The sequence below is a fragment of the Megalops cyprinoides genome, chromosome 1 (genome assembly GCF_013368585.1).
Source record: "Megalops cyprinoides isolate fMegCyp1 chromosome 1, fMegCyp1.pri, whole genome shotgun sequence".
Taxonomy (NCBI): domain Eukaryota; kingdom Metazoa; phylum Chordata; class Actinopteri; order Elopiformes; family Megalopidae; genus Megalops; species Megalops cyprinoides.
The window spans coordinates 10,502,469-10,526,080 of NC_050583.1; the positions used below are offsets into that span (position 1 = coordinate 10,502,469).

Here is a 23,612-nt window from a genome sequence, read left to right on the forward strand (position 1 = left end):
GGGGGGAGTCAACACATGTCACTGTATATGTACCTCTGTGTGTGTATGTGTATACGTGTATGTATGCCGTATGTACGTACTGTAGATAACACACACAAGAACACGCACATTTCTTTTTTGAGTCCACTCTGCCTAAGCAAGCAGCACCTTTGAGCTCCCAAAGCAGTTCATTTTATTTCAAATATCTCTTCCCACAGATACAACTGACAATGATCCTACTCTGGTTCTGCTGCAAAGTAACCCAAACGCGAACATTTGAATTCCGGAGTATATCCTAAAAGACGTATAAAGGGATCTCATTGGTCGGTTCAGTTCAGCGTACTTTATGCTCTGGCTAATACTGCAGTTATTCATCTCCTTGTGGGTGGTGGCTGAGGAAGATGAAGATGACAAAGCATGGCCAGGTAGCGTGGACCTAAAAATGACTTAAATGAAGACGACTGTAATCACTTTATCGCAGCCGCGTCAGGGCGTTAGACAGACACATTGTTGCTTTGTTTTTTTTTTTTTTTTTCTGTTTCTCATTTGAAATCCCCAGGAAACTGGGGGGGCAAACGGTGCAGCCTATCTGTGCAAGCAGACCGAAATGTTCAGTGGCTGTCAAATAGTTGCCTTGTGTGTGGGCTCCAGGATTTCCATCAGTGAACGACAAGGCTAAACCCCCATGGGCGAGCCAGTCTAGTGGAGACCCCTCTCTGGAAGCCACCTGAAGGAATGCTAGTAGTTAGTTAGTTAGTTAGTTTTTGTTTTATTTTATTTTTATTTATTTATTTATTCGTTTTGTTCCCCGCCCGTCCTAGTGCACAAATGGTCTTGTACAACATTGTATTACTGTACACGTTGATCCCAGTGGCGGAGTGTCCCCACCAACTCCCCGGGCTGACCTGACGACTCAACACCCAGCAGTCGATACGGTATTGGTCATGTCGATCGTTTCACAGACGTGTCTAAATTTTGACCGTACAAATTGGTATACTGTAAATGTCTCGTGACCATTTTGCCACTTGAAAACCGTTTTTTTTTTTGTGTTGATGAAACCTTTGTAATTGTGTGAAATCTCAGTTCAACGTGCCTCTTGGTTATTTTGACTTGATTTTCACCAGGTTGGTTTTTAATCTGATGTCGGTTTTCTGCTTTGTTTAAATACAGTAGAAGTCCCAGTTCTGCATCGGTTCTGTTCTAAAGCAGGTTCCTTTTCATCCATTTTTCCATGAATTCGTCGGTTTGGAGCCATAATTCGGAGCACTTGCATAATATCAGATTTCTTAATACGTCCACATAATTCTCTTCTGTTCTCAAACACGACATCGCCTGTTAAAAGACTCGAGTGTATATAGGTTTGTAAGCATTGTAACTTTGCCTAAGATATTTGTATATATTTAAATATATATAAATACCAACTTGGGCTATGTAGCTTTATTTATTTCAGATTCTTTTTTGGCATGTATTGAAATAAGAAAGTGTATATTATAAGACATCTGCTAAAGATCATATATCATGATGTAGAATTGGTTGTTTAATCTGTTTAAATCTGAGGATAATAAAGAAATTTAAAAACCTGTGTTTTCCACTCCTCCTAATCTGTGTTAAATTATTATTGATATTATTATGAAATCACTATGTCATTGAATATTCAAGAACTTCATCTAAATGGAAGTGTTCATTTGTATAGGCTTCTGTGCGCATCCTCTCAGGATCTGGACTGCCGTAGCACTGTGATCACAACAGGAGTAATGGTGTGTTCCCGACTCTTTATATACAGCACTTTTAAACAGCCACATAGCAATTTACACAGTAGTGCTGTTAAAAGAAATTATAGAAAGAAAGAAGAAAATGAGCACATAAACAATTCCTGCTCTCAGCGAGTGTGTCAGAATCCAAAATTGTCCGCGTCATTTATGGGAGATAATACTGATTTACAGTTCAATAACAGCCTCATCCAAGGTGTAATAATCCCTAATTTGTTGACTGAAAGGGTTTTGGATGCTTGGTGCACGACAGACACATGGCAAGAAAGGAGTATGGTCAGTCGTAGTGACCACAACGGACGGGGAAAATTTGATTATTTTGGCGTAGCCAAATATTTCTGTGAAGTGTCTCATCGTCTTGGATCAGAGGGTGGGCTGTTTAGTCAGATTTACCAGACAAATGTCTTGTGAAGCTGTTGCCCATACTGCCCATAATGTAAGGATATTCCATATATGTCTGGAAGGGTGGGTGTATTTCTCCATTAATGACGGCATATATATTCTTAAGAAAATCCTTAAACTTGAAGTGGTCTACTTAGATATACACTTAAGGCTCCAATAGGGTCTATCCTCTCCTCAGACACAGCTTTGATGCAACCTAGTTTGTTATCCTATTGCACACTGCTGCCCTCTCTTGGTAAGTAATGCTTCTACTTTTAACCACATATGCAGGAGTGGGAGGGATCACAAAGTCTGTTTTGCCACTTTTCATTCAACGTTTCAGTTTAAGTACTTTATATAATCATTCCTTTTAATTAGGGTGGATGAGATTTATGCGATTTATATATTTTGTAACTGAAGATTTGTCCAGTTATTATGGATTTAGCGGTTAATCGTAAATGCTGAAAAATGGCATCTAAGATCATCTGATGTTCGTTTAAATTTCCTCAGTGGCACAGACGCCAGTTACTGGTGTTGCCAATAACAACCTCTCTTTCTGAAAGAGCACATTTTTCATTGTTTCACGATTAAGGAACGAACAACAACAGAAGCCCAAAGCAATCAATACATACTACTCATGTAATCATCTTATTTTAAAGTACCACTGGCAGGAGACATACCGAGAATGTAATTCTACCGACTCTTAAGGGGTTCATAGAAGAGGTGGGGTGATACAGGAGCTGTCCATAGCCCAGGTTTCAAACATGCAACATTGTGATACATCTTGTTTACAGACCACTACAACTGATGTCTTATGCTAAATCAACTGTACCCTGAACAGTGGCTGTGAATCCCTATGAAAGCTGTTAGAATGGATTGTAACACACAAAAAACTCAGGTCAATAATGCTAGATATTAGAGTGTGACAAGCAAGTCAGTAATGCCAGATACTATAGTTTTTGGTGAATTACTGTTTATTCGTATAAAGAAAACGATCATTTTCACATAATTTTACCACATCAGAATGAATCAATCAACTGTGAACTGACAGATGGCCATTATATGAATTTCAGGCAACATCATTTCAGTTTCCAGTCTCAGAATTCATATCAGATTGAGTTTATTTGACTTGAAGCAGAAAATATACCAATAACAAGGAAGCTGCTAGCATGTATATCTCTGTTGTGAATAATATCTCAGGAGGAGGAACTCTGGGATAGCTTGTGTCTGGTGTACACATTAAATCCTTCCAGTTTCATAGCAGGTGACTGAGGAGGAGACAGTCATCCATCCGTTAAAGCCTCACAGCACATGCAAAAGATCACTAGCATCAACAGCTCATTTATCTCTGTACAGGATTTTTAGGCACAGTGAGTGTAGTGGACAATTGTAGGCTGCAGGACAAGTGGCAAAAGGCATAGAACCCACATAGAGAAGAGACAAACAACCTTTGTGTGAATAGTCAGGGATTTCTGTTCACACGCTACCATATAGCACAGAGTATAGCAATAGGAGCACCATTGATACTCAAAACAGACAGAGCAATGATCATAATGATCATAACAATTGTAACCATAACAAAATCACAGTTCAGCTACTTGCACTCAGAATGCAACTATTGGGTGGCCTTCGCTGCCTGAGTTGGACTATGGTTTGTTTGTTCTGAATGCTGATCATTGCTCTTCATTTAATACTAAATACAGAAATCCCTGATTATCCACAAAATCTGGTTTGTTATTCCTTTTAAAGGAGTTCTTCAAACATACACTGTCTTCTTTTATTTTAATACACTACTTTTTTAGAACCTCTGGGTCTTAAATATTCTTTAGAGGGTCACTCAGATACCACACACAGAGCTCTGTGATTTTGTTTAATACACATGGCACTTAAACATTCAGAAATTCAGTGTTATAGAGTTCCTCTACACAGTGATCCTTAAACACACCATTCTAATATCTGTGCACAAACAGCACAGAGATGTCTCTGCTTCCCAAACCGGTGTGACTTCCTTCTGCCCATCTCTCTTCACTGGCTTCCTTACCTGGACACCCACAGGTATAAAACGGGGTGCCTCTGGCACACACCCCCCCCCCCCTCCCCAGCCCCTCCACTGCAGGGCAGCCAGCACTCTTGCCCAGTGTCCGCTTCACCCAGAGGGCCATGTGCCACGCCCTCACCTGCCTGCCACGCCCTTTTTCTCTGCCAGCTCTTCCATCTGCCTCTGCCTCCGCTCCAGCACCTCCAGAAGCTTCGCTTCGTTCCGAGCGCGCTCCTGGGCTCGTATCTCCGCTACGTCCTCGAAGAAGACGTGCCTGTGAGGGACAGAGCATGTCACACTGGCGTGCCTGTGGGGGGGGCGCTATTTAGCCTTTTACCGATGCCTTTAAATGTTTTCTTTCCAAGAAATCAGCTGCATCGTAGGTACAATTTCAACAGAAACAAAAAAAGGATACACATTAATCAAAAAAAGAGCTTCTATTTTAAACCAAATGTACATGGAGCAGAGAGGCCTCTAGTGGTTGGTAACCTGACGTAGGCTGTAGAATTGGCTGTAGAAGTCTGAAAAAGTCTGGATCCTGGGTAGGACGCTGTTGTGCACCTAATGGATTTGCTTCTGTCGAATATTATTTTAGATGTTCTCCAAGGATAAGGGCATCTGTTGCATGCAAAATCACAGTGATATGTTGAAAGCAAGCTTCATTTAACTACTAAACAAGTCAAAGTCCAACTGTAGTACAATATTGCTGTGCATAACAAGTGTCAGCCTCAAAATGACTTAGCAGCAATTTTACATGTAGCTAGCTAATTGGATTTGAATTTGCATGGAAAGGCAGTGACACGGTAAACGAATAAAAAAAAAATCATCTTCTTGATCAGATTGCTGCCTAACTCAAACCGGACCGTTTCAATACGACTTGCCTTAATGCCCTCAAGAGTTCAATGACACCTGTCAGAACTTTAGCTGGCTAACCAATAGCAAGTGAGCAAGTTAGTTCACAGGCACAATGTCCAACGCAGACTGATCTTATCCAACAAATTAAACTAGGGCAAACCTCTCCGATATAAACACTGTGCCCAGCCCCACTTTATCAGCAATAGCTACTCTGTTGTGTGATTACAGACTAAATAGGTTTGCAGACTAGCTTGCGAGCTACTTAGGTAGCTACATGCTACATCTATTATTATATTGACTTTGCCAACAGTGACAAGAGACTACAATGTTAATTTCGCCGATCTAACACCTACCTGATTGCACTGCACAGAAAGAGAGTTTACACGACACTGTGTGTGTCAGAGTGGTCTCACCTGTTATAGAAAGCAGTGGCAAGACCCACAAGCAAGGTTCCGAATAAAATCGGCTTCGTAAGGCGCTTGGCGGCGGAAAGCTTGTGCTGCTTCATGACGCCGCCAGGTTCCAAACACTGCAGATAATCGAGGCCGCACGACACCGCAGCGAACTTTCCCACTCCACAACGAGCCCTTCGTGACCGCAAACCGCTTTAAGGTAATGTGCTCTGCTACTGACCTCCACATCGAGGAATTCGCACGCACGACATGCACGTAACTATCACTTCCTGCCCCCATCATTACGAAACAAATAAATGTTATTCCTTATTTTGGCGACTTATAGATATGCCGTGCAATCAGAGAGATGGCTGGATGCGCTCGCACGTCCCCACAATCGATGCTTTGAATCTGTTCTAAATTAATGACATTGTAACAGATTCCACGCAGTTGATAAACCGGAACCCAAGAGACGAACAAGGCAGACGATGGGAATATTATTAGGTGAGGACCGGAAGTCGGAAAAGACAAGTGAGCCGAGGTGGGATGGCTAAACCAGTTAAATTAGCCACTATATTCTCAGCTGTGCTCATATGGCTAACTAGTTAGCAAAATGGGTGCGCTTAACGAATACGTACACACCACCTAGAAAGGTAGTTAAGACGCATGGCATGACTCTCATTAGATCTTCACAGACGTAGATTTTATACTAAGCTAGCGGCACCTGAATGATGTCCGGGAAGAGCAAGTTCAGTGGGTCGGATCGGTTCGAATACCTGCAGGCGCTGGTGACCGAGTTCCAGGACACTGACAATGCAGGTAATAATAATAAGATAATCATTTGAATGGGCGCTTTTCACAGAACTTAAAGATTGGTTGATGGGAGATGACAGTTACCTGTGGGATGCACACCACACAGAACGCCATTATGGCTGGTAGGGATGAATTCACTTGGCAAGTTAGCAAGTTTCACACACTGTGAAAAGTTTAAAATGTAATCCGTTAGACAAAGACGAATACATACTATAAACGTCACTATGGAATCCCTTTGTCCCTATCTTTTCCCTTCTTCTGTTTTTAAGAGGTGGAAAGATTGGTCCCCCTTCTACAGTAGTAGAATCTATCAAGAAGCACTGTTGTCTTAATAATTCTGTAACAGCGGCGACTGAAAAGCTTGATTGGAAAGGAACCCCGATACAACCCTGATTTCATGGTCAACGACAAACCGCATGCCTTCCCCATTGGAAATAGATACATTGCCAGTTAATGAAATGTTTCAGAATAATGTTGTGGTGTTGAATGTTGAACTTCCCAACACATCCAACCTCCCTGTCCACGGTGTCTTGCAATGTTTGTAATCACGGCAATCACTGTAGCAAACTACCATCACCACCTATTGATATGGCACTGAAAAAGACTCCTCTCCAAAATATACTGACTGTTATTCTCTCAGGCTATAATATATAGGCTGGAAATATAACAGTTTTGTGGGCACTTTTCTGGTTGAAAGACAGTTATTCTTTTATGTTATATTGAGTTACACAGTTGTTTGAATTTGTCAACATTTTGCAATTCAGGTGTTTTTGGTCACTATTGTTTGTATGAAACAATATCTATATATTACCTTTTTATGTTGATGCCTTTTCAGAGGCCAGAGAGCAGGTTTTGGCAAACCTGGCCAACTTTGCCTATGATCCCAGAAACATGGAGGACCTGCACAGACTGCAGGTGGCCGAGCTCTTCCTGGACATGCTGACCGAGGAAAGCGAGAACCTGGTGGAGTTTGGGATCGGTGAGTGCAGGTCACACATTAGCACCTACTGTCTAATTTTTGGTAGGGATCAGTTTAACTACCATACTTTAGCTTTTATTTAGTTGCAAAACATTTGATTTTTTTACCATCACCATTTTGGTTTGAAACGTTTGTTAATTTATGTTATATTTATGCTTTATATTTTTTTTTTTTGAATGAAAGCTAACCCAGGTACATTCATGGAGTGCGGAACCTTGCTTTTTCAGACACAAATTGGATCTGTGTACCTCTACTTCACTTGACTATTGCCGTGTGCTTGAGGCTTTCATAGCAGTTTTATGTAGTAATAATTGATTACATTTTTTATAGTGCCTTTCAGTCCATCAGGGTTCTCAGATTGCTTTACAATGAAGGGAGGGACTCACCTCAACCACCATGGATGTATAGCACCCACACATGTGATGTGTAGTTTTCTGCTCTTTTGTGAAACCCTGCTGTACTAGCGTAGTGGTCAGAGGCAGGGCTCATACCTGAAAGGTTGCTGGTTCAATTCCCCACTTGGGCACTGCTGTTGTACCCTTGGACAAGGTGCTTAACCCACAGTCGCTTCAGTGATGATCCCGCTGGGTGAATGGATAAAATTGTAACCTATGTAAGGTCGCTCTGGATAAGAGCACCTGCTAAATGACGATAATGTAATATCAAATGCAGTAGTGTTTTTGCATTGTCGTATGCGCGATGAATGGACACGCCTCGCCATCCCTGTTTGTGCTGTCGTTTGCTCCGCAGGAGGGCTGTGCAACCTGAGCATGGACCGCGCCTGCCGGGACCAGATCCTGCAGAGCGGCGGCGCCGTCGCCCTGGTGACGGGCTGCCTGTCCAGCCGGCGCGAGGAGACGGTGCTGTCGGCCATCACCGCCCTGATGAACCTGACGGCGGCGTCCTCGCGCGAGCTCACCACCGGCAGCGCGGTTCTGCAGTGCATGCTGCGGTTCTCGCTGTCCCGCAGCGTCCGGCTGCGCAACCTGGCCTGCGTCTTCCTGGAGGACTTCTGCAGCCCCGCGCAGGTGGACGCAGCCCGGCGGGAGCTGCAGGGGCACACGCAGACGGCGTTGGGGATTCCCCTCCCCGAGGACTAGACAATCCCCCCCCCCCCACCCCCACCCCCGGTTGCCAGGCAACAGCAACCGACTACGGCCTGTGGGGTTCGGTCCGAGTCTGGGACAAAATGGCAGCTCTGGGTGCTTCCCGGGAACGTGTTTGTCAGATAGAGCCTGCCCGGTGCATTCTGATCGACAGAGCACGTACCGGCTCCCCACTGAGTCTGAAACGGCTTGCTGGAATCAGCTTTGATCAGTGGATACTCCCGGATATTTATTACTGGATTTTGGATGCCCGAGGACAGGATTGAGTGGTCCGATCTGACCTAGATATGCTGCGGGCATATGAGAGGGCATTTGAAGAGATAAAAGAATCGTTATCCCCAGGCCGTGCCTGAAATCTAAAAAGACAACACGTGGTGGTGCTGATTGATTATTTTTTTGTAGTCTTTCGTCTTTGTGCCCCGTGAGTACAAGAGTGTCTGAGCCGGGAGTGTTCTCTTATGGTTAGAGAAGTGTGTAATAATAAAACCTTCTCTGTTTCCCCTATCAAGTGGCCAAATGTGTAACTAAATCCTTTAGTACATTTCTTTTTTTATTTACCATCTTCAAAAGTCATTTTTGGATGAATCTCTTGAATTGTCATCTAGTTTAGAAAAGAGTATCATACTTTTGAACACATGGTTATCCTTATGAAAAGGAATTCAACACCTGGAGATTTTTGTGCTGTAGCTGCAACAGTTAATTGAAAAAGCATATGAGTGCAGTACCGTTCACAGCCACTTGAGGGAGACAGCCTCCGATCCTGAGCAGCCAGCACACTGTGGGCATTAAGAGAAATTCCAAGCCTGTCAAGGGTTGATTCTGTTTGGAGACAGGTCTCTGGGAACATTCAGTCCCACACAAAGCTGACCAATTTTGAATCAAAGCCTTCAATGTTTGTCTGGATATGTTGTGTAAGCAGCTGATAGTTATGCGGTCCAGCCAGAGGTCACCACCCCACAGCTGACTTTAAGCGTTGATATGCCCCCTGAGCATCTGGATCCAATGCAGACCCAGTACATTCCACAGCCTCTGGTCCTCTCTGCCCTGCACAGGTGCGATATGCCGCTTTTATTTATTTTCACATAACGCGCGTGGTCCCGGAGATGTCTCCCCCAGACTCTGCGATAAAGGAGAGATTCAGTCTGCGGATTGTGGATACCGTTGTTATTGTCCCGGAACGGTCAGGGACGAGTCTTCCAGTGCCAGACCCGGATCCGGCCCCTTTATCCGGCCCAGATGAGGTGTCGGGTGGGGAGCACATGTGGCCATTCCTGGATGAAGCCCCTGAAAGCCTGACGTCTGAAGTCATGGCGTCAGCCCAAGAAGTGATTTCTTATTCCTGGTCCCTTAAAATGCGATACCGTCGATCGCTAACAAGCACGTTTCCAGAAGCATCTTGCTGTAAGGTGATGGGGTGGCAGATGAGGTGATTTTTTAGGCATTAAGCAGGACAAAAACATAAACCAAAAAGCAGTAACACACCTACGTAAGGTTCCACACCCCTAAAAAAAATTATTTCAGCCTGAAAATCACTCATAACGTTGAGAGGAGGAAAGCGGGCCATTCACCCTATCTTGGCTCATTGTTTTGCCTTCCTCCTAGAATAGTAACAATAAACTCAATTCATATAGTGCGCCACATGTAATAAAAACAATTGAAAGTAGCCACAGAGAAAGTCTTAGTAATAATTTTACTGATGTAGAAATGATGAATCCAGACTTCTTGGGTTTTTCTGCGGTCTTATTATTGGACAGTTGTTGCAGGGGTTTTCAACCCTGGTTTTAGAGGACTTGCTTCTCGGCTGTTTTGTTTTTCATTCCACCAGGGCTTTTAATGGAATGAGCTGGATTAAAACAGTGCGTGCGGCTTGTGTCTTGCACAGACACACACACAGCAAAACTCCCAGCTCCTCCAGCCCATCACTGCCCAAGACTATTCTGTGTCCGCCCCCGGGGTTTGCTGTTCCGGACATGAGAGAGGGCCCACAGAGAAGGTCGGTCTGTGTAGGATAAAGGTCATTATTAGACAGTGCGGTGCATGTTGCCTTCTTGGTTTATTCTCTAATCAATCTGACAAATAAACAGCACGGCCCTGATTATCCCTGCTGTGAGTCACCGAACTTATGAAATCACTTCCCTGGACTGCGCTGGTGAATATCTGCTTTCCATCCTGTGTAGAGACGCTCCGGGTTTGGTTCGGGTTCGTGTCAACACGTTTCCCTTTTTTCGGCTCATTTTTATTCCCATCCCTGTTGACAGAGACAAAGGGCGGCGCCCACGAGAGGTTAGAGCACCGGGCATGCACGGCCGACCGATTCATTAAGCAAGATTACATCACCACAGGCACGACGCAAACAAGAAAACCACTTCTTATCCCACACGTACTTCTGAACGCTACTTGCTACAGAAAGTCTTACTGTAGCAATTTTTGTGTTTTACATTACCGACCTCCCAAATTTAAAATGTGAGGTTTGCTAGGCTAGAAAAATGTTCTTATCAGAATGAACATATGCTGCAGTAGGGTAAAGTGGGGGGTTTCACTTTTGAGCAATGTGCTGGTCATCCTTCCTTAAGATTAAGAGAGTACATAGAATGTTGCTGCTACTTACTGCTGACCAATGATGTACAATGCAATGCCCATCTACAGGTGGAGGTTGATGTTTAATGCATGATACACAATGTGACGTGTAAATGTCGGTATTGTCAAGTAAAATCAAAAACAGCTATACTGCACATGCATGCAGTTATATCCGGATGCACGGTGGTGTATTCGAGACTAGCATAATAGATTTGGGTAACTGCCTTAAACTACAGAGGTGGCATGCGTGTAGGTGTATTTGAGGTATATGCAGGTATGCACATGGGTAAATTGTATGCAGGTATGCACAGATACTGAGAAATGTACCTTCTTGTAGATGAATACAAGAAGGTATGTCTCAAGCCTCAAAGTGATTCAGAATGCACACCACAGTTTTTCTCTCCATGAAATACAGGGGAGCAACTGTCTTTCATAAGTCTGTTCCACATGGCCCCTCCAATGATTGTTACAATTAAAAAGACAGGACACAGTAGTTCTAGAAGAAACTGCTCACTGTCTTTGTAGATCTTCTAAAATCCTACCACAGCACAGAAATTGCTTCCACTGCCCTACACAGTAGACAGTAGAGTCTTGACTCACAATTACGCCTGATTCTGCTCAGCCTTGCTGCAGCCTCTGTAGCCTATTCACATCTTCTGAAATGCTGGACTGGTACTTCCCTCACTCAAAATTCACCACCACCATTCACCACCAGCATTGCCAACACTGGCCTTCCTTGGCATACGTGTCTGTGTCATCACCAGCACCTCCTGTCCTCTGAGACGTATTACTGTCACCACCTTCACTGCCGCTAAGGGAGCCCTCGTGCACACACAGGTAATCCTGCAGCACAATCACTCAGATCCTGGCCAGGTAAACAGAGGCCCTTTCACGTTTGTTTATGTGGCTGGAGGATGGTGCGTCCAAGGGCGGCCAGGAGGGCCATCCCTCTGGCTGCTGCTGCTGCCGCTCCTGGAGTTCACAGGAAGCAGCCAGCTGAGTCAGCGGGGGCGGACAGGGGACTGGGAGGGTGGTGAGACATGTGGTGTACACCTGAGAAATGGCACACCTGCAGGCTGGCACAGGCCCCATCCCCGTCCCCCCCCTCATCCTTTGGGGCGAGGCCACCACTCTTGCTGATGGGACTGTAAGGACGCAGGGTCCTGCGCGTGACCTTAGCTGGTCACCTGTCCCAAAACCCCCCAGCAGCCAAAGTTCAGAAGCACCACGGGAGGCAAGCCGTGAGCTTACTCACTTGCCAAAGATCAGTTTCCCCCCTTTCATCCTTTTGTGCTGCCAACATACCTTATTTTAGTGATTTTACTGGTTAAGTTTTTTATGTCATATTGTTTTTCCGGAATTCCCTGGGGCAGCAGTGTGGTGTAGTGGTTAGGAGCAGGGCTCATAACCAAAAGGTTGCTGTTTCAGTTCCCTGCTGGGACACTGCTGTTGCCCCTTGGGCAATGTACTTAACCCAGAATTACCTCAGTAAATAGCCAGCTGTATAAATGGAGAAAATTATAACCTATATAAGTCACTCTGGATGAGAGCGTCAGCTAAATGACAATAATGTGATGTAATGGATTGTTATCACAAACAGACCATGGTGCAACAACGTAGCAGAAGACTTTCTCCATAGATACCAAACACTCACGCCATCAAACCGTCACCGCTCTGGGAGAAAGCAGGCCAGCATCCAGGAGTATCCCCCCACACAAGAGCATCATTCTGGGGGAATATTTTCTTTTCTCCTCTGTGTGAAGGCAGTGGAGCACAAGGGAGTCGCAGGGCGGAGTCGGGTGGGGGAGTAGCGGGCTGGGGGGAGAATAAAAGGACCCTGACGAAAGGGACGGGACAGCACGGGTCTTCACCTGGAGGGCCTGGGGAAATGCATTCCCATTAAAACGTTAAATTTGTTGAGCAAACACAAGATTCCACCCATCCCACGAGCACCTATTAGCGCCGTAAACATATGCACCTGGGGCCAAAAACGTCCCAGGACCTCTGCCAGTGAGGCGGAGAGGGACGAAGGGGGTTAGGTTCACTCTCTCCTCTGGCTCTCCAGGGAAGGAAAAGCCACCCTCACCGTTTCACCCACACATCCTCTCAACACCGCCATTTTGGATGCTACCGTCGATCCCCGACTGCTCCCCTTCCTGCCGTCCTCACCAAATATCAGTGGCACACCTTGGAGTCACACCCATACTGCAGTGCGACTCCACACAGCTGGGACTACCGAGCGGATCACGGCGCCATCTGCTGGCTGAGCCTTCTTCACATCGTCCCCACTCCCCTCCAACGCAAGCACACATACGCACGCTTCACTTTTTCTCAGCTCTGAGGAAAAACAGCCCCTGACAATAGCAGCACTATTTAGAAACGTGACACATGACACTGTTTAAATTACAAAAAAAGAAAAGAACAGTGGAATGCACCTCCGAATTTTGAAAGCTTTGTTCGCAGGGTGGAGGGAAGGAGCCCTTCCAGTTGGTGCGACTTTAAAGGGAGTCACTCGACGCGCCAGGCATCTGGGTGTGATTATGTATTATAGAAACCGGCACACAGAGGGCGGCCGTTTCGCTCTCACCGCAGACAGGAAAACAATGGAGACGTCCCTGCCGGGAAAAGGCGCTACTTGCGATATTCCAATGAAAATGGTGAACTTATCGCACAAGTCAAGAGACTCTCCTCTCATCTCAGGCTGTCCGTATGTCAGGGGGCTGCATGCCTTTTTCTCAGCTCAGTGCAGGTGGGGCTCCATCAATAGGGGCACAGTGAGGGGGGGAAAAAAAGCTACCTGCTCTCTGGACATAAACAATTAATAAAGGGAAGCTGCCTGTCTTCCAGCATGTGTAGGGTGTGTCCTGGTGTGTGAAGAGTCAGCTCCTGAGTATTCCTGAGTGTTGGGAGATTCCCCCACGTGTCCCAGCGTACGCGGGGTTAACTCTCCGAGACACTCCGCTTCCTCCCGCAGACCTCTCTCCACGTAACATGTTGGCTGCCCTCTGCTTTTTTTTTTCTTCTTAAATAAATGTTATAAATAGTGCTGTGTTCTGTTGACTGCAGCCTCTCTTCCAAAGCCCCAGTGAATCTTTTTGCACTCCCCTCCTTTTCTCTGTCACTCTCTCTCTCCCTGCCTCTCTCTCTCACTCTCACTCTCTCTCTCCCCCTCCTTCGCTCTCAGAGCCTCCTCTCTCTCTCACTTCCTCTCTCAGGACCCCGTCAGAGAGCTCTCTAGCACAATCCCTGACCGAGAGGTTTGCTACAGAGAGCCAGACGGACAGACAGAGAGTGACAGATAGACAGAGGGACGGTCAGTATGCAAGGCGCGGTGAGCTTCCTGGCAGTGGCGTGGGTGCTGGGTCTGGGCCCCGTGGCGTGGGCCGCCCCCGGCCAGTGCCCCATCCCGTGCCATTGCCACGGCGACCTGCAGCACGTCATCTGCGACAGCGTGGGCCTGCGGAAGGTGCCCAAGGTGTCGGAGGCCACCCGGCTGCTCAACCTGCAGCGTAACAACCTGGGCAGCCTGCCCACGGGCTCCTTCAGCGAGATGAAGGGGCTCATCTCCTTGCACCTGCAGCACTGCCAGATCCGCGAGATCGGCGGCCAGGCCTTCAAGGGCCTGAAGAAGCTCGTCTACCTCTACCTGTCCGACAACGAGATCAGCGTCATCAAGCCGGGCGCCTTTGAGGACCTGACGGAGCTCACCTACCTCTACCTGGACAACAACCGCATCAGCGACCTGCCGCGAGGGGTCTTTGCACCCATGATCAACCTCTTCATCCTGCAGCTCAACGACAACAGGATCCGGGAGCTGAAGCCGGGCACCTTCGCCGGGGCCAAGGACCTGCGCTGGCTGCACATGAGCGGCAACGACATGAGCTCCATGCTGCCAGGCTCGCTGGATGACGTGGAGAACCTGGCCATCCTGCACCTGGACCGGAACCGGCTGGCCGTCTACCCGAGTACAGCCATGAGCAAGCTGAGGGTGGTGGAGGAGCTGACCCTCTCCCGGAACCCCATGAAGACCATCCCGGACAACGCCTTCCAGAGCTTTGGCCGGTACATGGAGAAGCTGTACCTGGATAACATGGGCCTGGAGAAGGTGGGTGTGCCGAGGAAGAGAGCTGTGGGGAAGGGGAGCGCCGGTCTCACACAGGGGAGCTCGCTGCTGTTAGCGCTGCTGCTTGTGCTGCTGTTAGCGCCTGCTGTTAGCGCTGTCAGCATTAAAAGGGGACAGTGAATGATTTCATATTGGAGATATTGTGGAAGTGATTTTGGGATTTTATGTTGAGATAGTTAACATGGGTGGTGTGAATATGTGTGTGTGTGTGTGTGTATGTGTATGTGTGTGTGCATGTGTGCGTGTGTGTGTGTGTGTGTGTGTGTGTGTGTGCGTGCGCGTGTGTGTGTGTGTGTGTGTGTGTGTGCGCGTATGGGGGGAGCAAATATGATTCGGATTTGCTGAATAGCTCCACTCACTCAGGTTTTGCTAAAACTAAATTCATCCATCATTTCTATTTAGTAAATTCTACCTGAGCTAAATTGTTGTTGTACACGATTTCATACCCAGTCTTGCAGGTCTGCAGTAATTTTGTAATTTAAACTGGGATGTTACCCTCTGCATGGTGTCACTGTAATATCGTGACAGCAGAAAGAAAGCGCGCTCATGGCAACGGGATGTCTCAGCACCGCGCCGTTTTACTGTTCTATGTGCGGCTGACACTCATATCAGCGATGACATGAGATAAGGCGCCCTTTTCCCAAGCGGTGATTGATGAGTTTTTACACTTGGGTTACACTGTACACTTAAGGATGAGATCCGAAAAGTTTATGAGGAGGAGCCCGGGGGCGAGTTCTGGGAGATGAAAGCAGGTCACATGTGTTTCCAGTCAGGGGCGCACATGTTTTGGGCCGGGCGGGACTCAGGCTTCGCTGCTGGCAGCGGAGGCCGTCGACGCTCTTTGATCTCGGTTCCATAGCTGGGAGTCGAAGCCACCAGACAGGAGCGATATATCTCTGAGCCCTTAGGTTCTCTCCTGCTCCGGGTATTCTCTCGCACACAGTGTGAGGTGAGGGGCGATACACCGGAGATAAGCTGTAGGGGGAAAAGAAATGAATGCCAGCTTTGCAGTTTTGAGGCAATTACTGCGGAAAGGTGCTTGTTGGCTGCAGACATCTCCCGGTTAAGCCCGACAGGAGTCAGGGGTCAGCCTAGATGTGGGTATTGTGGAGACTTGGGGGAGAAGCAGTCAGCGCACACATGCACCAAACTGTATTTCAAAACAATGTCACGTGACTCCATGACATCATCCGTCAAAACACCACTCCACATGTGGCGATGTCTGTACTTAAGGGAAGCCCCATAAAACACATAAACACACACATAAACTCACACACACACACACACACACACGCATGCATGCACTCACCCACATGCACGTGTGTATTCACGCATTCACAAAGGGTATGGGGTATGCAGTTTGGAAATACATTGACATTTATGTCTTTATCACTTAGCAGAAGGTCTGATCTACCATAGATAGGATGACGTGACAGTTTTTACCTTTTGGGAAGTTTTAATGTGGAATATCCATGGTCTTCTTTTTGGATTCTGCTGTAGAATCCATTAGAACCTGAGGTTACCTGGATGTTATCTATTCTGATTTTTGCTCACAGGGATTAATTTCCTGTTACATTATCATTATTATACTGGCTCCACTGAGCAGCTCTGATGGTACTGGTAAATGAGTGACGGGACTGACCTGTCAGTCACAGCGACATCACCTGGACTTGTTTCAGCCCCTCCGTAAGGCGTATCAGAGCTTGCAGGTGAGGTGGCTGTACCACTTCAGATGCAGAGCCATTATAACACAACATTTGGCCTTTATCTAGTGCATTGTGTATTAATTCTCATCAACAGATTCACACTACCCACCTTTTGGTTGTTAGTGCAGTACGTGCAAACCACTGACTCAGAATCCTCACAGATACAAGACAAACAGGGCCAACCTCAACCTGAATGTGACAGACTAGATGCGTACCCGGTCAAACCCAAAACAGACCTGAGACAGACTTAAGCCCCAAGACCAGGGATGTTTCTAACTATTGAAAAGATCCAGGGCTAAGTCAAGTTTGCCTGGGGCTTGTCTTTTTTTTTTTGGAGGGAGATCGGCATCAGTAGCTTGGGGAGATCATATCTACCTTTATAATAAATAAATAAATATTATCACACCTTCAGACGCTGCAAGTCAAGTTCTGCTCTGTTACACAGTCTGTTTGTTGTTTTGCCATAAAATAGCCCCGAATGATCGGACCTAACGTTGCCGCTGCCCAAGACAGACCTGGGACTCAGACAGACCCAAAACGGATCTGACACATATCGCCGACATATCTAGATTGGCTTGAGACAGATCAGAGACAGAACCGAAGCGTCTCAGGGACGGACCTAGGACAGCCCCGAGATTCAGCTGAGTCAGTGCCAGCGCTCGAGAGTGCTGTCCAGAGTGCGTCCCCCTTCAGCCTGAGAGAAGGACTGCGTTGTGTCTCTCTCTCCCCTCCCCTTCCTCAGCCCCTCTGGTGTGTTTTTCCGACCGTCGTGTGTATCCACGCGGCAGAGAGGGCCTACCGGCGAAAAAACTAAAATAATAAGCAGCTCTGCCCCGGGTGCCCGTGCGAGAGGGGCAGACGCCGCGGGGGACGGGGCCGGTGCAGGCGGGGTCTGAAAAAGCCCCTTTCCAGTCAAAAAGTGGGTATTTTTAGACTTGTTTGTTTGCTGGCCCCTCTCCAAGCATGTCCTGGGATAATTATTACACAAGTGTTATTTTCAGAGACGGTGTTTTTTTTCCTAAATAGAGCGCCCGGTAAACAGGTCAGCAAGGGTTAGCAGCCGGGGTAAACAGAGGCAGGGTGTTCTGAGCACCATGAAGAGGGGTATTTTTAGGCTGCCATCGTCCAGGTGAATGGACAAGAGGGCCCTTTGCAGCGATGCTGGCATGGGAGCGGGTCGAAAGGGAGACGAGGAGAGAGGGAAAACAACCTCCGAGGCTGGAAGTCATCCATCTTCCATTGCCTCAAATTACCAGACCGTCCACCTCTCCGCTTGTGCCTCCGCAGTGGAAATTTCCAAAACGGCGCTTCAATAACCTCATGTCTTATAGACTTACATAAGACGCCCCCCCAACTCCCCCATCCTGACCCCCCCCCCCCCCAATTCCATACACACATACACACATCCCCAGACTCCCTTCTTCCTGCAAGAGGGCAAACTTGACACTTGCGAGATCAGTTCATTTTGCACCTCTGTGAGATTTTTAGCATTTTTGCAGCACCCTATGAAGCTGGGAGAGGAGAGACGTCGTATGCCACGTCGCAGTAGATGCTGGCACAGGGAAGCATGAGAGGAGTCTCCTTTCGTGCGAGAGAGACTCCCCAAACCAAACCTGCACCCTCTCCCCAGCGTCATCCTCCCTTGATAAACGGTCAAAAGGAGGTCTACTTGCGGGCGATTGAGAAATTCTACATCTTGTGGAGTGTCAGCTGGGTTGTTTGTCCTCTTTGGTCTTTCCTGCTGTGAGAGAGAGCATGACTGTGTCTTTCCCACAGGTAAGGAAGACCACTGGCAGATTACAACAGGTCATGGCTAGGCCTGGAATGGGTTCATTCATAAGGGCTTTTTATTCACATGTATCTTCTTTTGTAATTTTGCAGTTCAACATATCAAGAGAAAGTGACTTTTTTGCACTCCTCTCCTTTTCTCTGTCACTTTCTTTTCCTTTCTTTCCCTCTCTCTCTCTCTCTCTCCATCCTTCACTCTCTGAGCCTCCTCCTTTTTCACTTCCTCTCTCAGGACCCCGTCAGCCTCTCCAGCACCATCCCTGACCAAGAGAAAACAGTTATCAGAGTTCCAGTGTAGTCAGTTATATTTATAAAATGTTCTCTGTGGTTACAGGGTGAGGCTACTGACTGCCGGTCTTCAAAGTCACAATGAGATGCTTGTTTGTCCTGTTCAGTTTTCAGAGGGCGCCTTCACTGGAGTGACAGCTCTCAAGTCTCTGCACATTGAGAACAACAAGCTAAAGACGGTCCCCCGCAGCCTGGAGTTCACCACCATCCAGAACCTCACACTGTCGGGCAACCCCTGGAGCTGCAACTGCCAGCTGTCCCCCCTGCGCAAGTGAGGAGAAGCACCCGTCAATCACAGCCAAAACACACCTCAGGTGTACTCTGAGATCACAGCCAAAACACACCTCAGGTGTACTCTGAGATCACAGCCAAAGCACACCTCAGGTGTACTCTGAGATCACAGCCAAAACACACCTCAGGTGTACTCTGAGATCACAGCCAAAACACACCTCAGGTGTACTCTGAGATCACAGCCAAAACACACCTAAGGTGTACTCTGAGATCACAGCTAAAACACACCTCAGGTGTACTCTGAGATCACAGCCAAAACACACCTAAAGTGTACTCTGAGATCACAGCCAAAACACATCTCAGGTGTACTCTGAGATCACAGCCAAAACACACCTCAGGTGTACACTTAAGATGCAACTGAATGATCCAGATCCACAGACAGCTAAGGAGCACCTCTCCAGGATAAAACGTCATACATCTGGAAACACCTGAGACATACCTGAGATACACCTGAGATAAAGGGCTTCTTCACTCAAACACACGCAACAAATTCCCTTAGGCAGCTTGTTCACAAAGTGTGTAGTGCATCTGATACATAATCATGCATGTTGTATGATAACTCAGACTATTTCTATATCTTTTGTTGAGGTATATATTTATGTTTTTTTAGAGTCTATGTCACATGAAATTGCATTAAATAAGAAGCCATTATTGATTGCGTTTCCTGAACACAAAATACACTAGATGGCGTGTTCTTGTGCTTCGTAGGGTTTGTATGTCTAAATATCTAAAGAATCAACACTTTTTCCCAGGATCCACCTATGCAACATACACACACACACGCATGCACGCACGCACGCAGGCACACACACGCATGCACGCACGCAGACACACACACACGTATGCACACAAACACTTTATATCAGGATGGCAGATCTGCAAGACTTACTTACAGAGATATACAATGGAATGTCCCCTCAGAGAGGCACATCTGCAATTGTACAGCAGGAGCGCATAACGCCTGGTTTTCTGGCCGCACGGCACAGAAGCCTCGCCCGGGGCCTCGGGCTGACTCTCTCTCTCTCGTCCCTTTCAAGATGGATGGACTCCAGCCGTCACCGGCCCGACGCAGTCTGCGCCTCCCCGTCCCAGCAGAGAGGGAAACAGATCAGGGACAGCACGGCCTTCATGGGCTGCAGGATGAAGACAAAGAGGGCCAAAAAGGGAGCCCGCCATTAAGCAGGTAACCGACAACGAGAATCACGGAGCCGGCGACCAATCAGGGTGTCGCTCCTCACGTTTCCACGGCGACCACAAATAGAATCCTGCACAATTCCTGCAGGTCAGCTATGACCATGGTGTAGGCTGAAAGAGACCAAACTCATGCCGAGTTAAGATCAATAAACTTGGATAAAATCAGGGCCGAGTGCTGATAAAGACTGACTATGTCCAAGGCTTACTCAGCACTCCTAACAGGAGGTGAATCTAATAGGTACACACAAACCAAAAACAAGACCAATGAAAACTTTCAACAGCCAAACAAATCTGAAGCCTGATCCACAAAGACATGTGGCACGCTCGCTGCCAAGAATGCCTGGAATGAACGCATGATCAAAAAGAAAATACGGGGGCTTCTGAAAGTGTTTTCCCTTGAGGTGTCTCCTTAAAAAAAAAAAAGTGAGAAGCTGATACCGCTGTTGATATTTGTGTGGCTGCGGTTGCTTGTGAACGCTCGGGCCCTGGAGGTTTCCCTGCGGCGAGCAGGTCTGGGTCTGCAGGACTGCAATGCCCTGCATGCGCTCTCCATAAGAGTCTCTTTCACAGGCGCTGCCCACGCCGTAGGGGGATACTGATGACATTCCCAGAGGCGCAGTGTTTGAGTTGGAGGCCCAGCAACACATAGATGCTCAGTCAGTGCTCTGTCCGCTGGTACAAACACGCACAAATCAGTCTATTCCCCCCAGCAGGTCTGACGGCATTCTGGATTATGTGTTTTATTTTAATGAAAACTGCAGCTGAAATGGGAGGCCTCTCCAAAGAAGAGCCTGTGTGTTTACGGTTCAGTTTGTGCTCCTGTCTCTTGTTATGTGCCACCATCGTGGACTAGTTTAACGTATTATCCCCGAGTTGGAAAAACCAGGGTTCTGGGCTAAGAGGCTAGAATTTTGGGCTGAGACAGTACAATCTTGGCCTGGGACATTATGATTTTTGGCCAGGGCGTTGAAGTTTTGGAAAGGGGTGGTAAAGTTTTGGAGCAGGGACAGTACATTTTTGGGCTGGAACGGTACATTTTTGGGTTGGGAGATAGTCATGTTTGGGTGAGGACGGAAGGGTTTTGGTCAGGAGAGTACAGTGGGTTTCTGGTTGAGGTCTAGGACCTACAGTATTATTTCATCCTCCCTTCCTGCTCCTATTCCAACTCAACCTTTGTCTCTTTCTCTCTTTCAGTCTCCATAGTTCTCCTTCCTTTCCCTATCTTTCTCTCTCCCTATCCATCATCCACCTCTCCCTCTTTCTGACTCTTTTTTCCCATGCCACCCTCCACCCTTCACGCCTGCCTGTTCTTTTCCACCTCGCCCTAGGGCCAGGGACAGAGTGTCCCGGCGGTAGGCACCAGGGCGAAGGCCCGGCTGTTTGACTTGGCTAATCGTCTCGTGTGTGTTTCCACAGGGGAGTCTCGGGAAGCCTGTCCCGGTGACCGGCTACGCACGAGAAAGGAGAACGGAAGCTAAGCTAACTGCTACTTCAACACTGTCTGGTCCCCTCACCCTCATCCCACCTCACGAACACACACACACACACACACACACACACACACACACACACACACACACACAGACACAGACACACAGGAAGTGCCACACACATGCAATTAGCCATACCCACACACACACACACATTGAAATCTGTTCAATACTCACAAAAGACTTTCCCCAGCTGTGTGGCAGTTTTATCAAAGTTGCAACAAATGAAAGTGGAGATCAAACCAGGAGGCCAGCTGGTCTCTTCCTGGTTTAAAGTGTGACATCCAGGTTTATGTTTCAGTCCATGCAGAAAACACCAAGGTCACCATATATATCTGAATATGCAGTTATAGCAAAGAAATGGTCTGGGATAGTAAGGAATAAATAAAATTACAGCAAGGCTGAATATGCTTATTTAAAGCTATCCATGACAGTAAGTGCTGTTAAAGAATTTAACTTTTTAAAGTTAATGCATGTTTAATTTTTTTCTCTGTATTGCACGTGGCTCAAGGTGATTTCGAAAGGCAAAGTCAAGTGAAAATTACTGATGCTTTCTGGGAGTTGTATCCTTTTCTTCTTGTAGTACCTTATTAACTCCCCTAGTCCTCTGGACACTGAGGTCTCAGCTGCTGAAGAACTCTCCAATGGGCACTGTTGGAAAATCTCAGCTGCAGCAAACTGAAATTTTCATAGTATCGTTTCTTGCTTTTATCTGTTGCAACTTAAATCCGAGGTGATATTAGTTCAGTCAGAGGAGTTCATGAATTTGGAAAACTGAACGTCTGTTGTGCATTTAAATGAGTATGTAAATAAACAGTGTAATATTTAGTCTTGGTCTTTGACTCCACCCTTCGTGTGATCTACCCAGGAGGAAATGCACCCATTCCCAGCATGCCTGACTGGCAGGAAGCTGCCACTCCCCTTTCTGGTGAAACTGAGAAACAGGTCTCCACCAGCAGGGTGGAGGAGGGAATTATAAAGACAGAAAGCATAATGCATTTCAATTTGTCGGTTCAGAGGTTCAGGCACTGTTTGTAACCATCTGGAGGTCAAAACACTTTGGAAGACTGGAAGTAGAGAGCATTGTCTATCAACCCCAGTGAGTTCCCCGCCTGTACTTGCATCGCTCAGTTTCAGCTATGTACTAATGAGGGGATCAGCCTATGTTAAATTACAACACAGGGCCAACACACAGACACAAACACAGAAAGAGAGACAGACAAGAACTGACACACATACTCCCTGATGGATTTACAGTGAGAAACATTATGCATGCACACCTACCGTTAAACAAATACACACACACCACACACACACACACACACACAACCTAAACACACACACTTCTTTCTGCAGACCCCATCCTTCACGGCTGAGGAATTTGTCAAGCATCTCCCAGCCTCCACTCTGCAGGGCAGCCATATTTACCCTCTCTTTCTCTCTCTCGCTTGCTCGATCTGCAGCCAGCTACACACCTTCACCTCTCAGGACCCCAACACCTGCTGTCATGGTAACAGCCCATATCCGCCGTCTCAAAAGGCTCCTTTTTCATTATTGTGGGTCATTTTCTTGTCGACTTCCTCTGTGAAATTTCACTCAGACTGTTAAACCCCGCCCACCCCCACCCCACCCGAAGCACGGCTTAGACATAAATCTCTCCTTGTGGACTCTTGATCAAGCGTAAACACAAAAAAAAGGTGAGTCCGTCCTCCTAAAAACTCAATGTCAGCGGACTCTGATGATACAGATGATGGCTCAAAGCTGATGGTGATATACTCACTTCAAATCTTCAACAGTGTCAACTTCAGCTATTCTTAAATGTGCTACAGAGAATAGCTTTCAC

General features: G+C 46.9%; 2 protein-coding genes across 2 annotated transcripts; both read left to right on the plus strand.

The window, feature by feature from the left end:
* The first annotated feature begins 5,932 nt into the window (after positions 1–5,932).
* On the plus strand, positions 5,933–8,314 carry armc7 (armadillo repeat containing 7). The gene is made up of 3 exons (XM_036551177.1): positions 5,933–6,233; positions 7,063–7,206; positions 7,957–8,314. The coding sequence occupies exons 1-3, from the start codon at positions 6,143–6,145 to the stop codon at positions 8,304–8,306; spliced, it is 585 nt and encodes a 194-aa protein (XP_036407070.1). The 5' UTR covers positions 5,933–6,142; the 3' UTR covers positions 8,307–8,314.
* Positions 8,315–14,161: 5,847 nt separating this feature from the next.
* On the plus strand, positions 14,162–21,870 carry chad (chondroadherin). Its single transcript, XM_036530559.1, has 4 exons — positions 14,162–14,994; positions 18,902–19,065; positions 20,123–20,268; positions 21,696–21,870. Exons 1-3 carry the CDS (start codon positions 14,209–14,211, stop codon positions 20,262–20,264), a joined length of 1,092 nt encoding a protein of 363 aa, XP_036386452.1. The 5' UTR covers positions 14,162–14,208; the 3' UTR covers positions 20,265–20,268; positions 21,696–21,870.
* Positions 21,871–23,612: the final 1,742 nt, after the last annotated feature.

Excerpts from the sequence above, each read along its gene's own strand:
- armc7 (XM_036551177.1), top strand. The coding sequence starts at position 6,143 with ATGATGTCCGGGAAGAGCAAGTTCAGTGGGTCGGATCGGTTCGAATAC. Across the intron at positions 6,234-7,062 it reads CCAGGACACTGACAATGCAG|AGGCCAGAGAGCAGGTTTTG; the intron begins GTAATAATAATA and ends ATGCCTTTTCAG. Across the intron at positions 7,207-7,956 it reads CCTGGTGGAGTTTGGGATCG|GAGGGCTGTGCAACCTGAGC; the intron begins GTGAGTGCAGGT and ends TTTGCTCCGCAG.
- chad (XM_036530559.1), top strand. The coding sequence starts at position 14,209 with ATGCAAGGCGCGGTGAGCTTCCTGGCAGTGGCGTGGGTGCTGGGTCTG. Across the intron at positions 14,995-18,901 it reads ATAACATGGGCCTGGAGAAG|TTTTCAGAGGGCGCCTTCAC; the intron begins GTGGGTGTGCCG and ends TGTCCTGTTCAG. Across the intron at positions 19,066-20,122 it reads CAGCTGTCCCCCCTGCGCAA|ATGGATGGACTCCAGCCGTC; the intron begins GTGAGGAGAAGC and ends GTCCCTTTCAAG.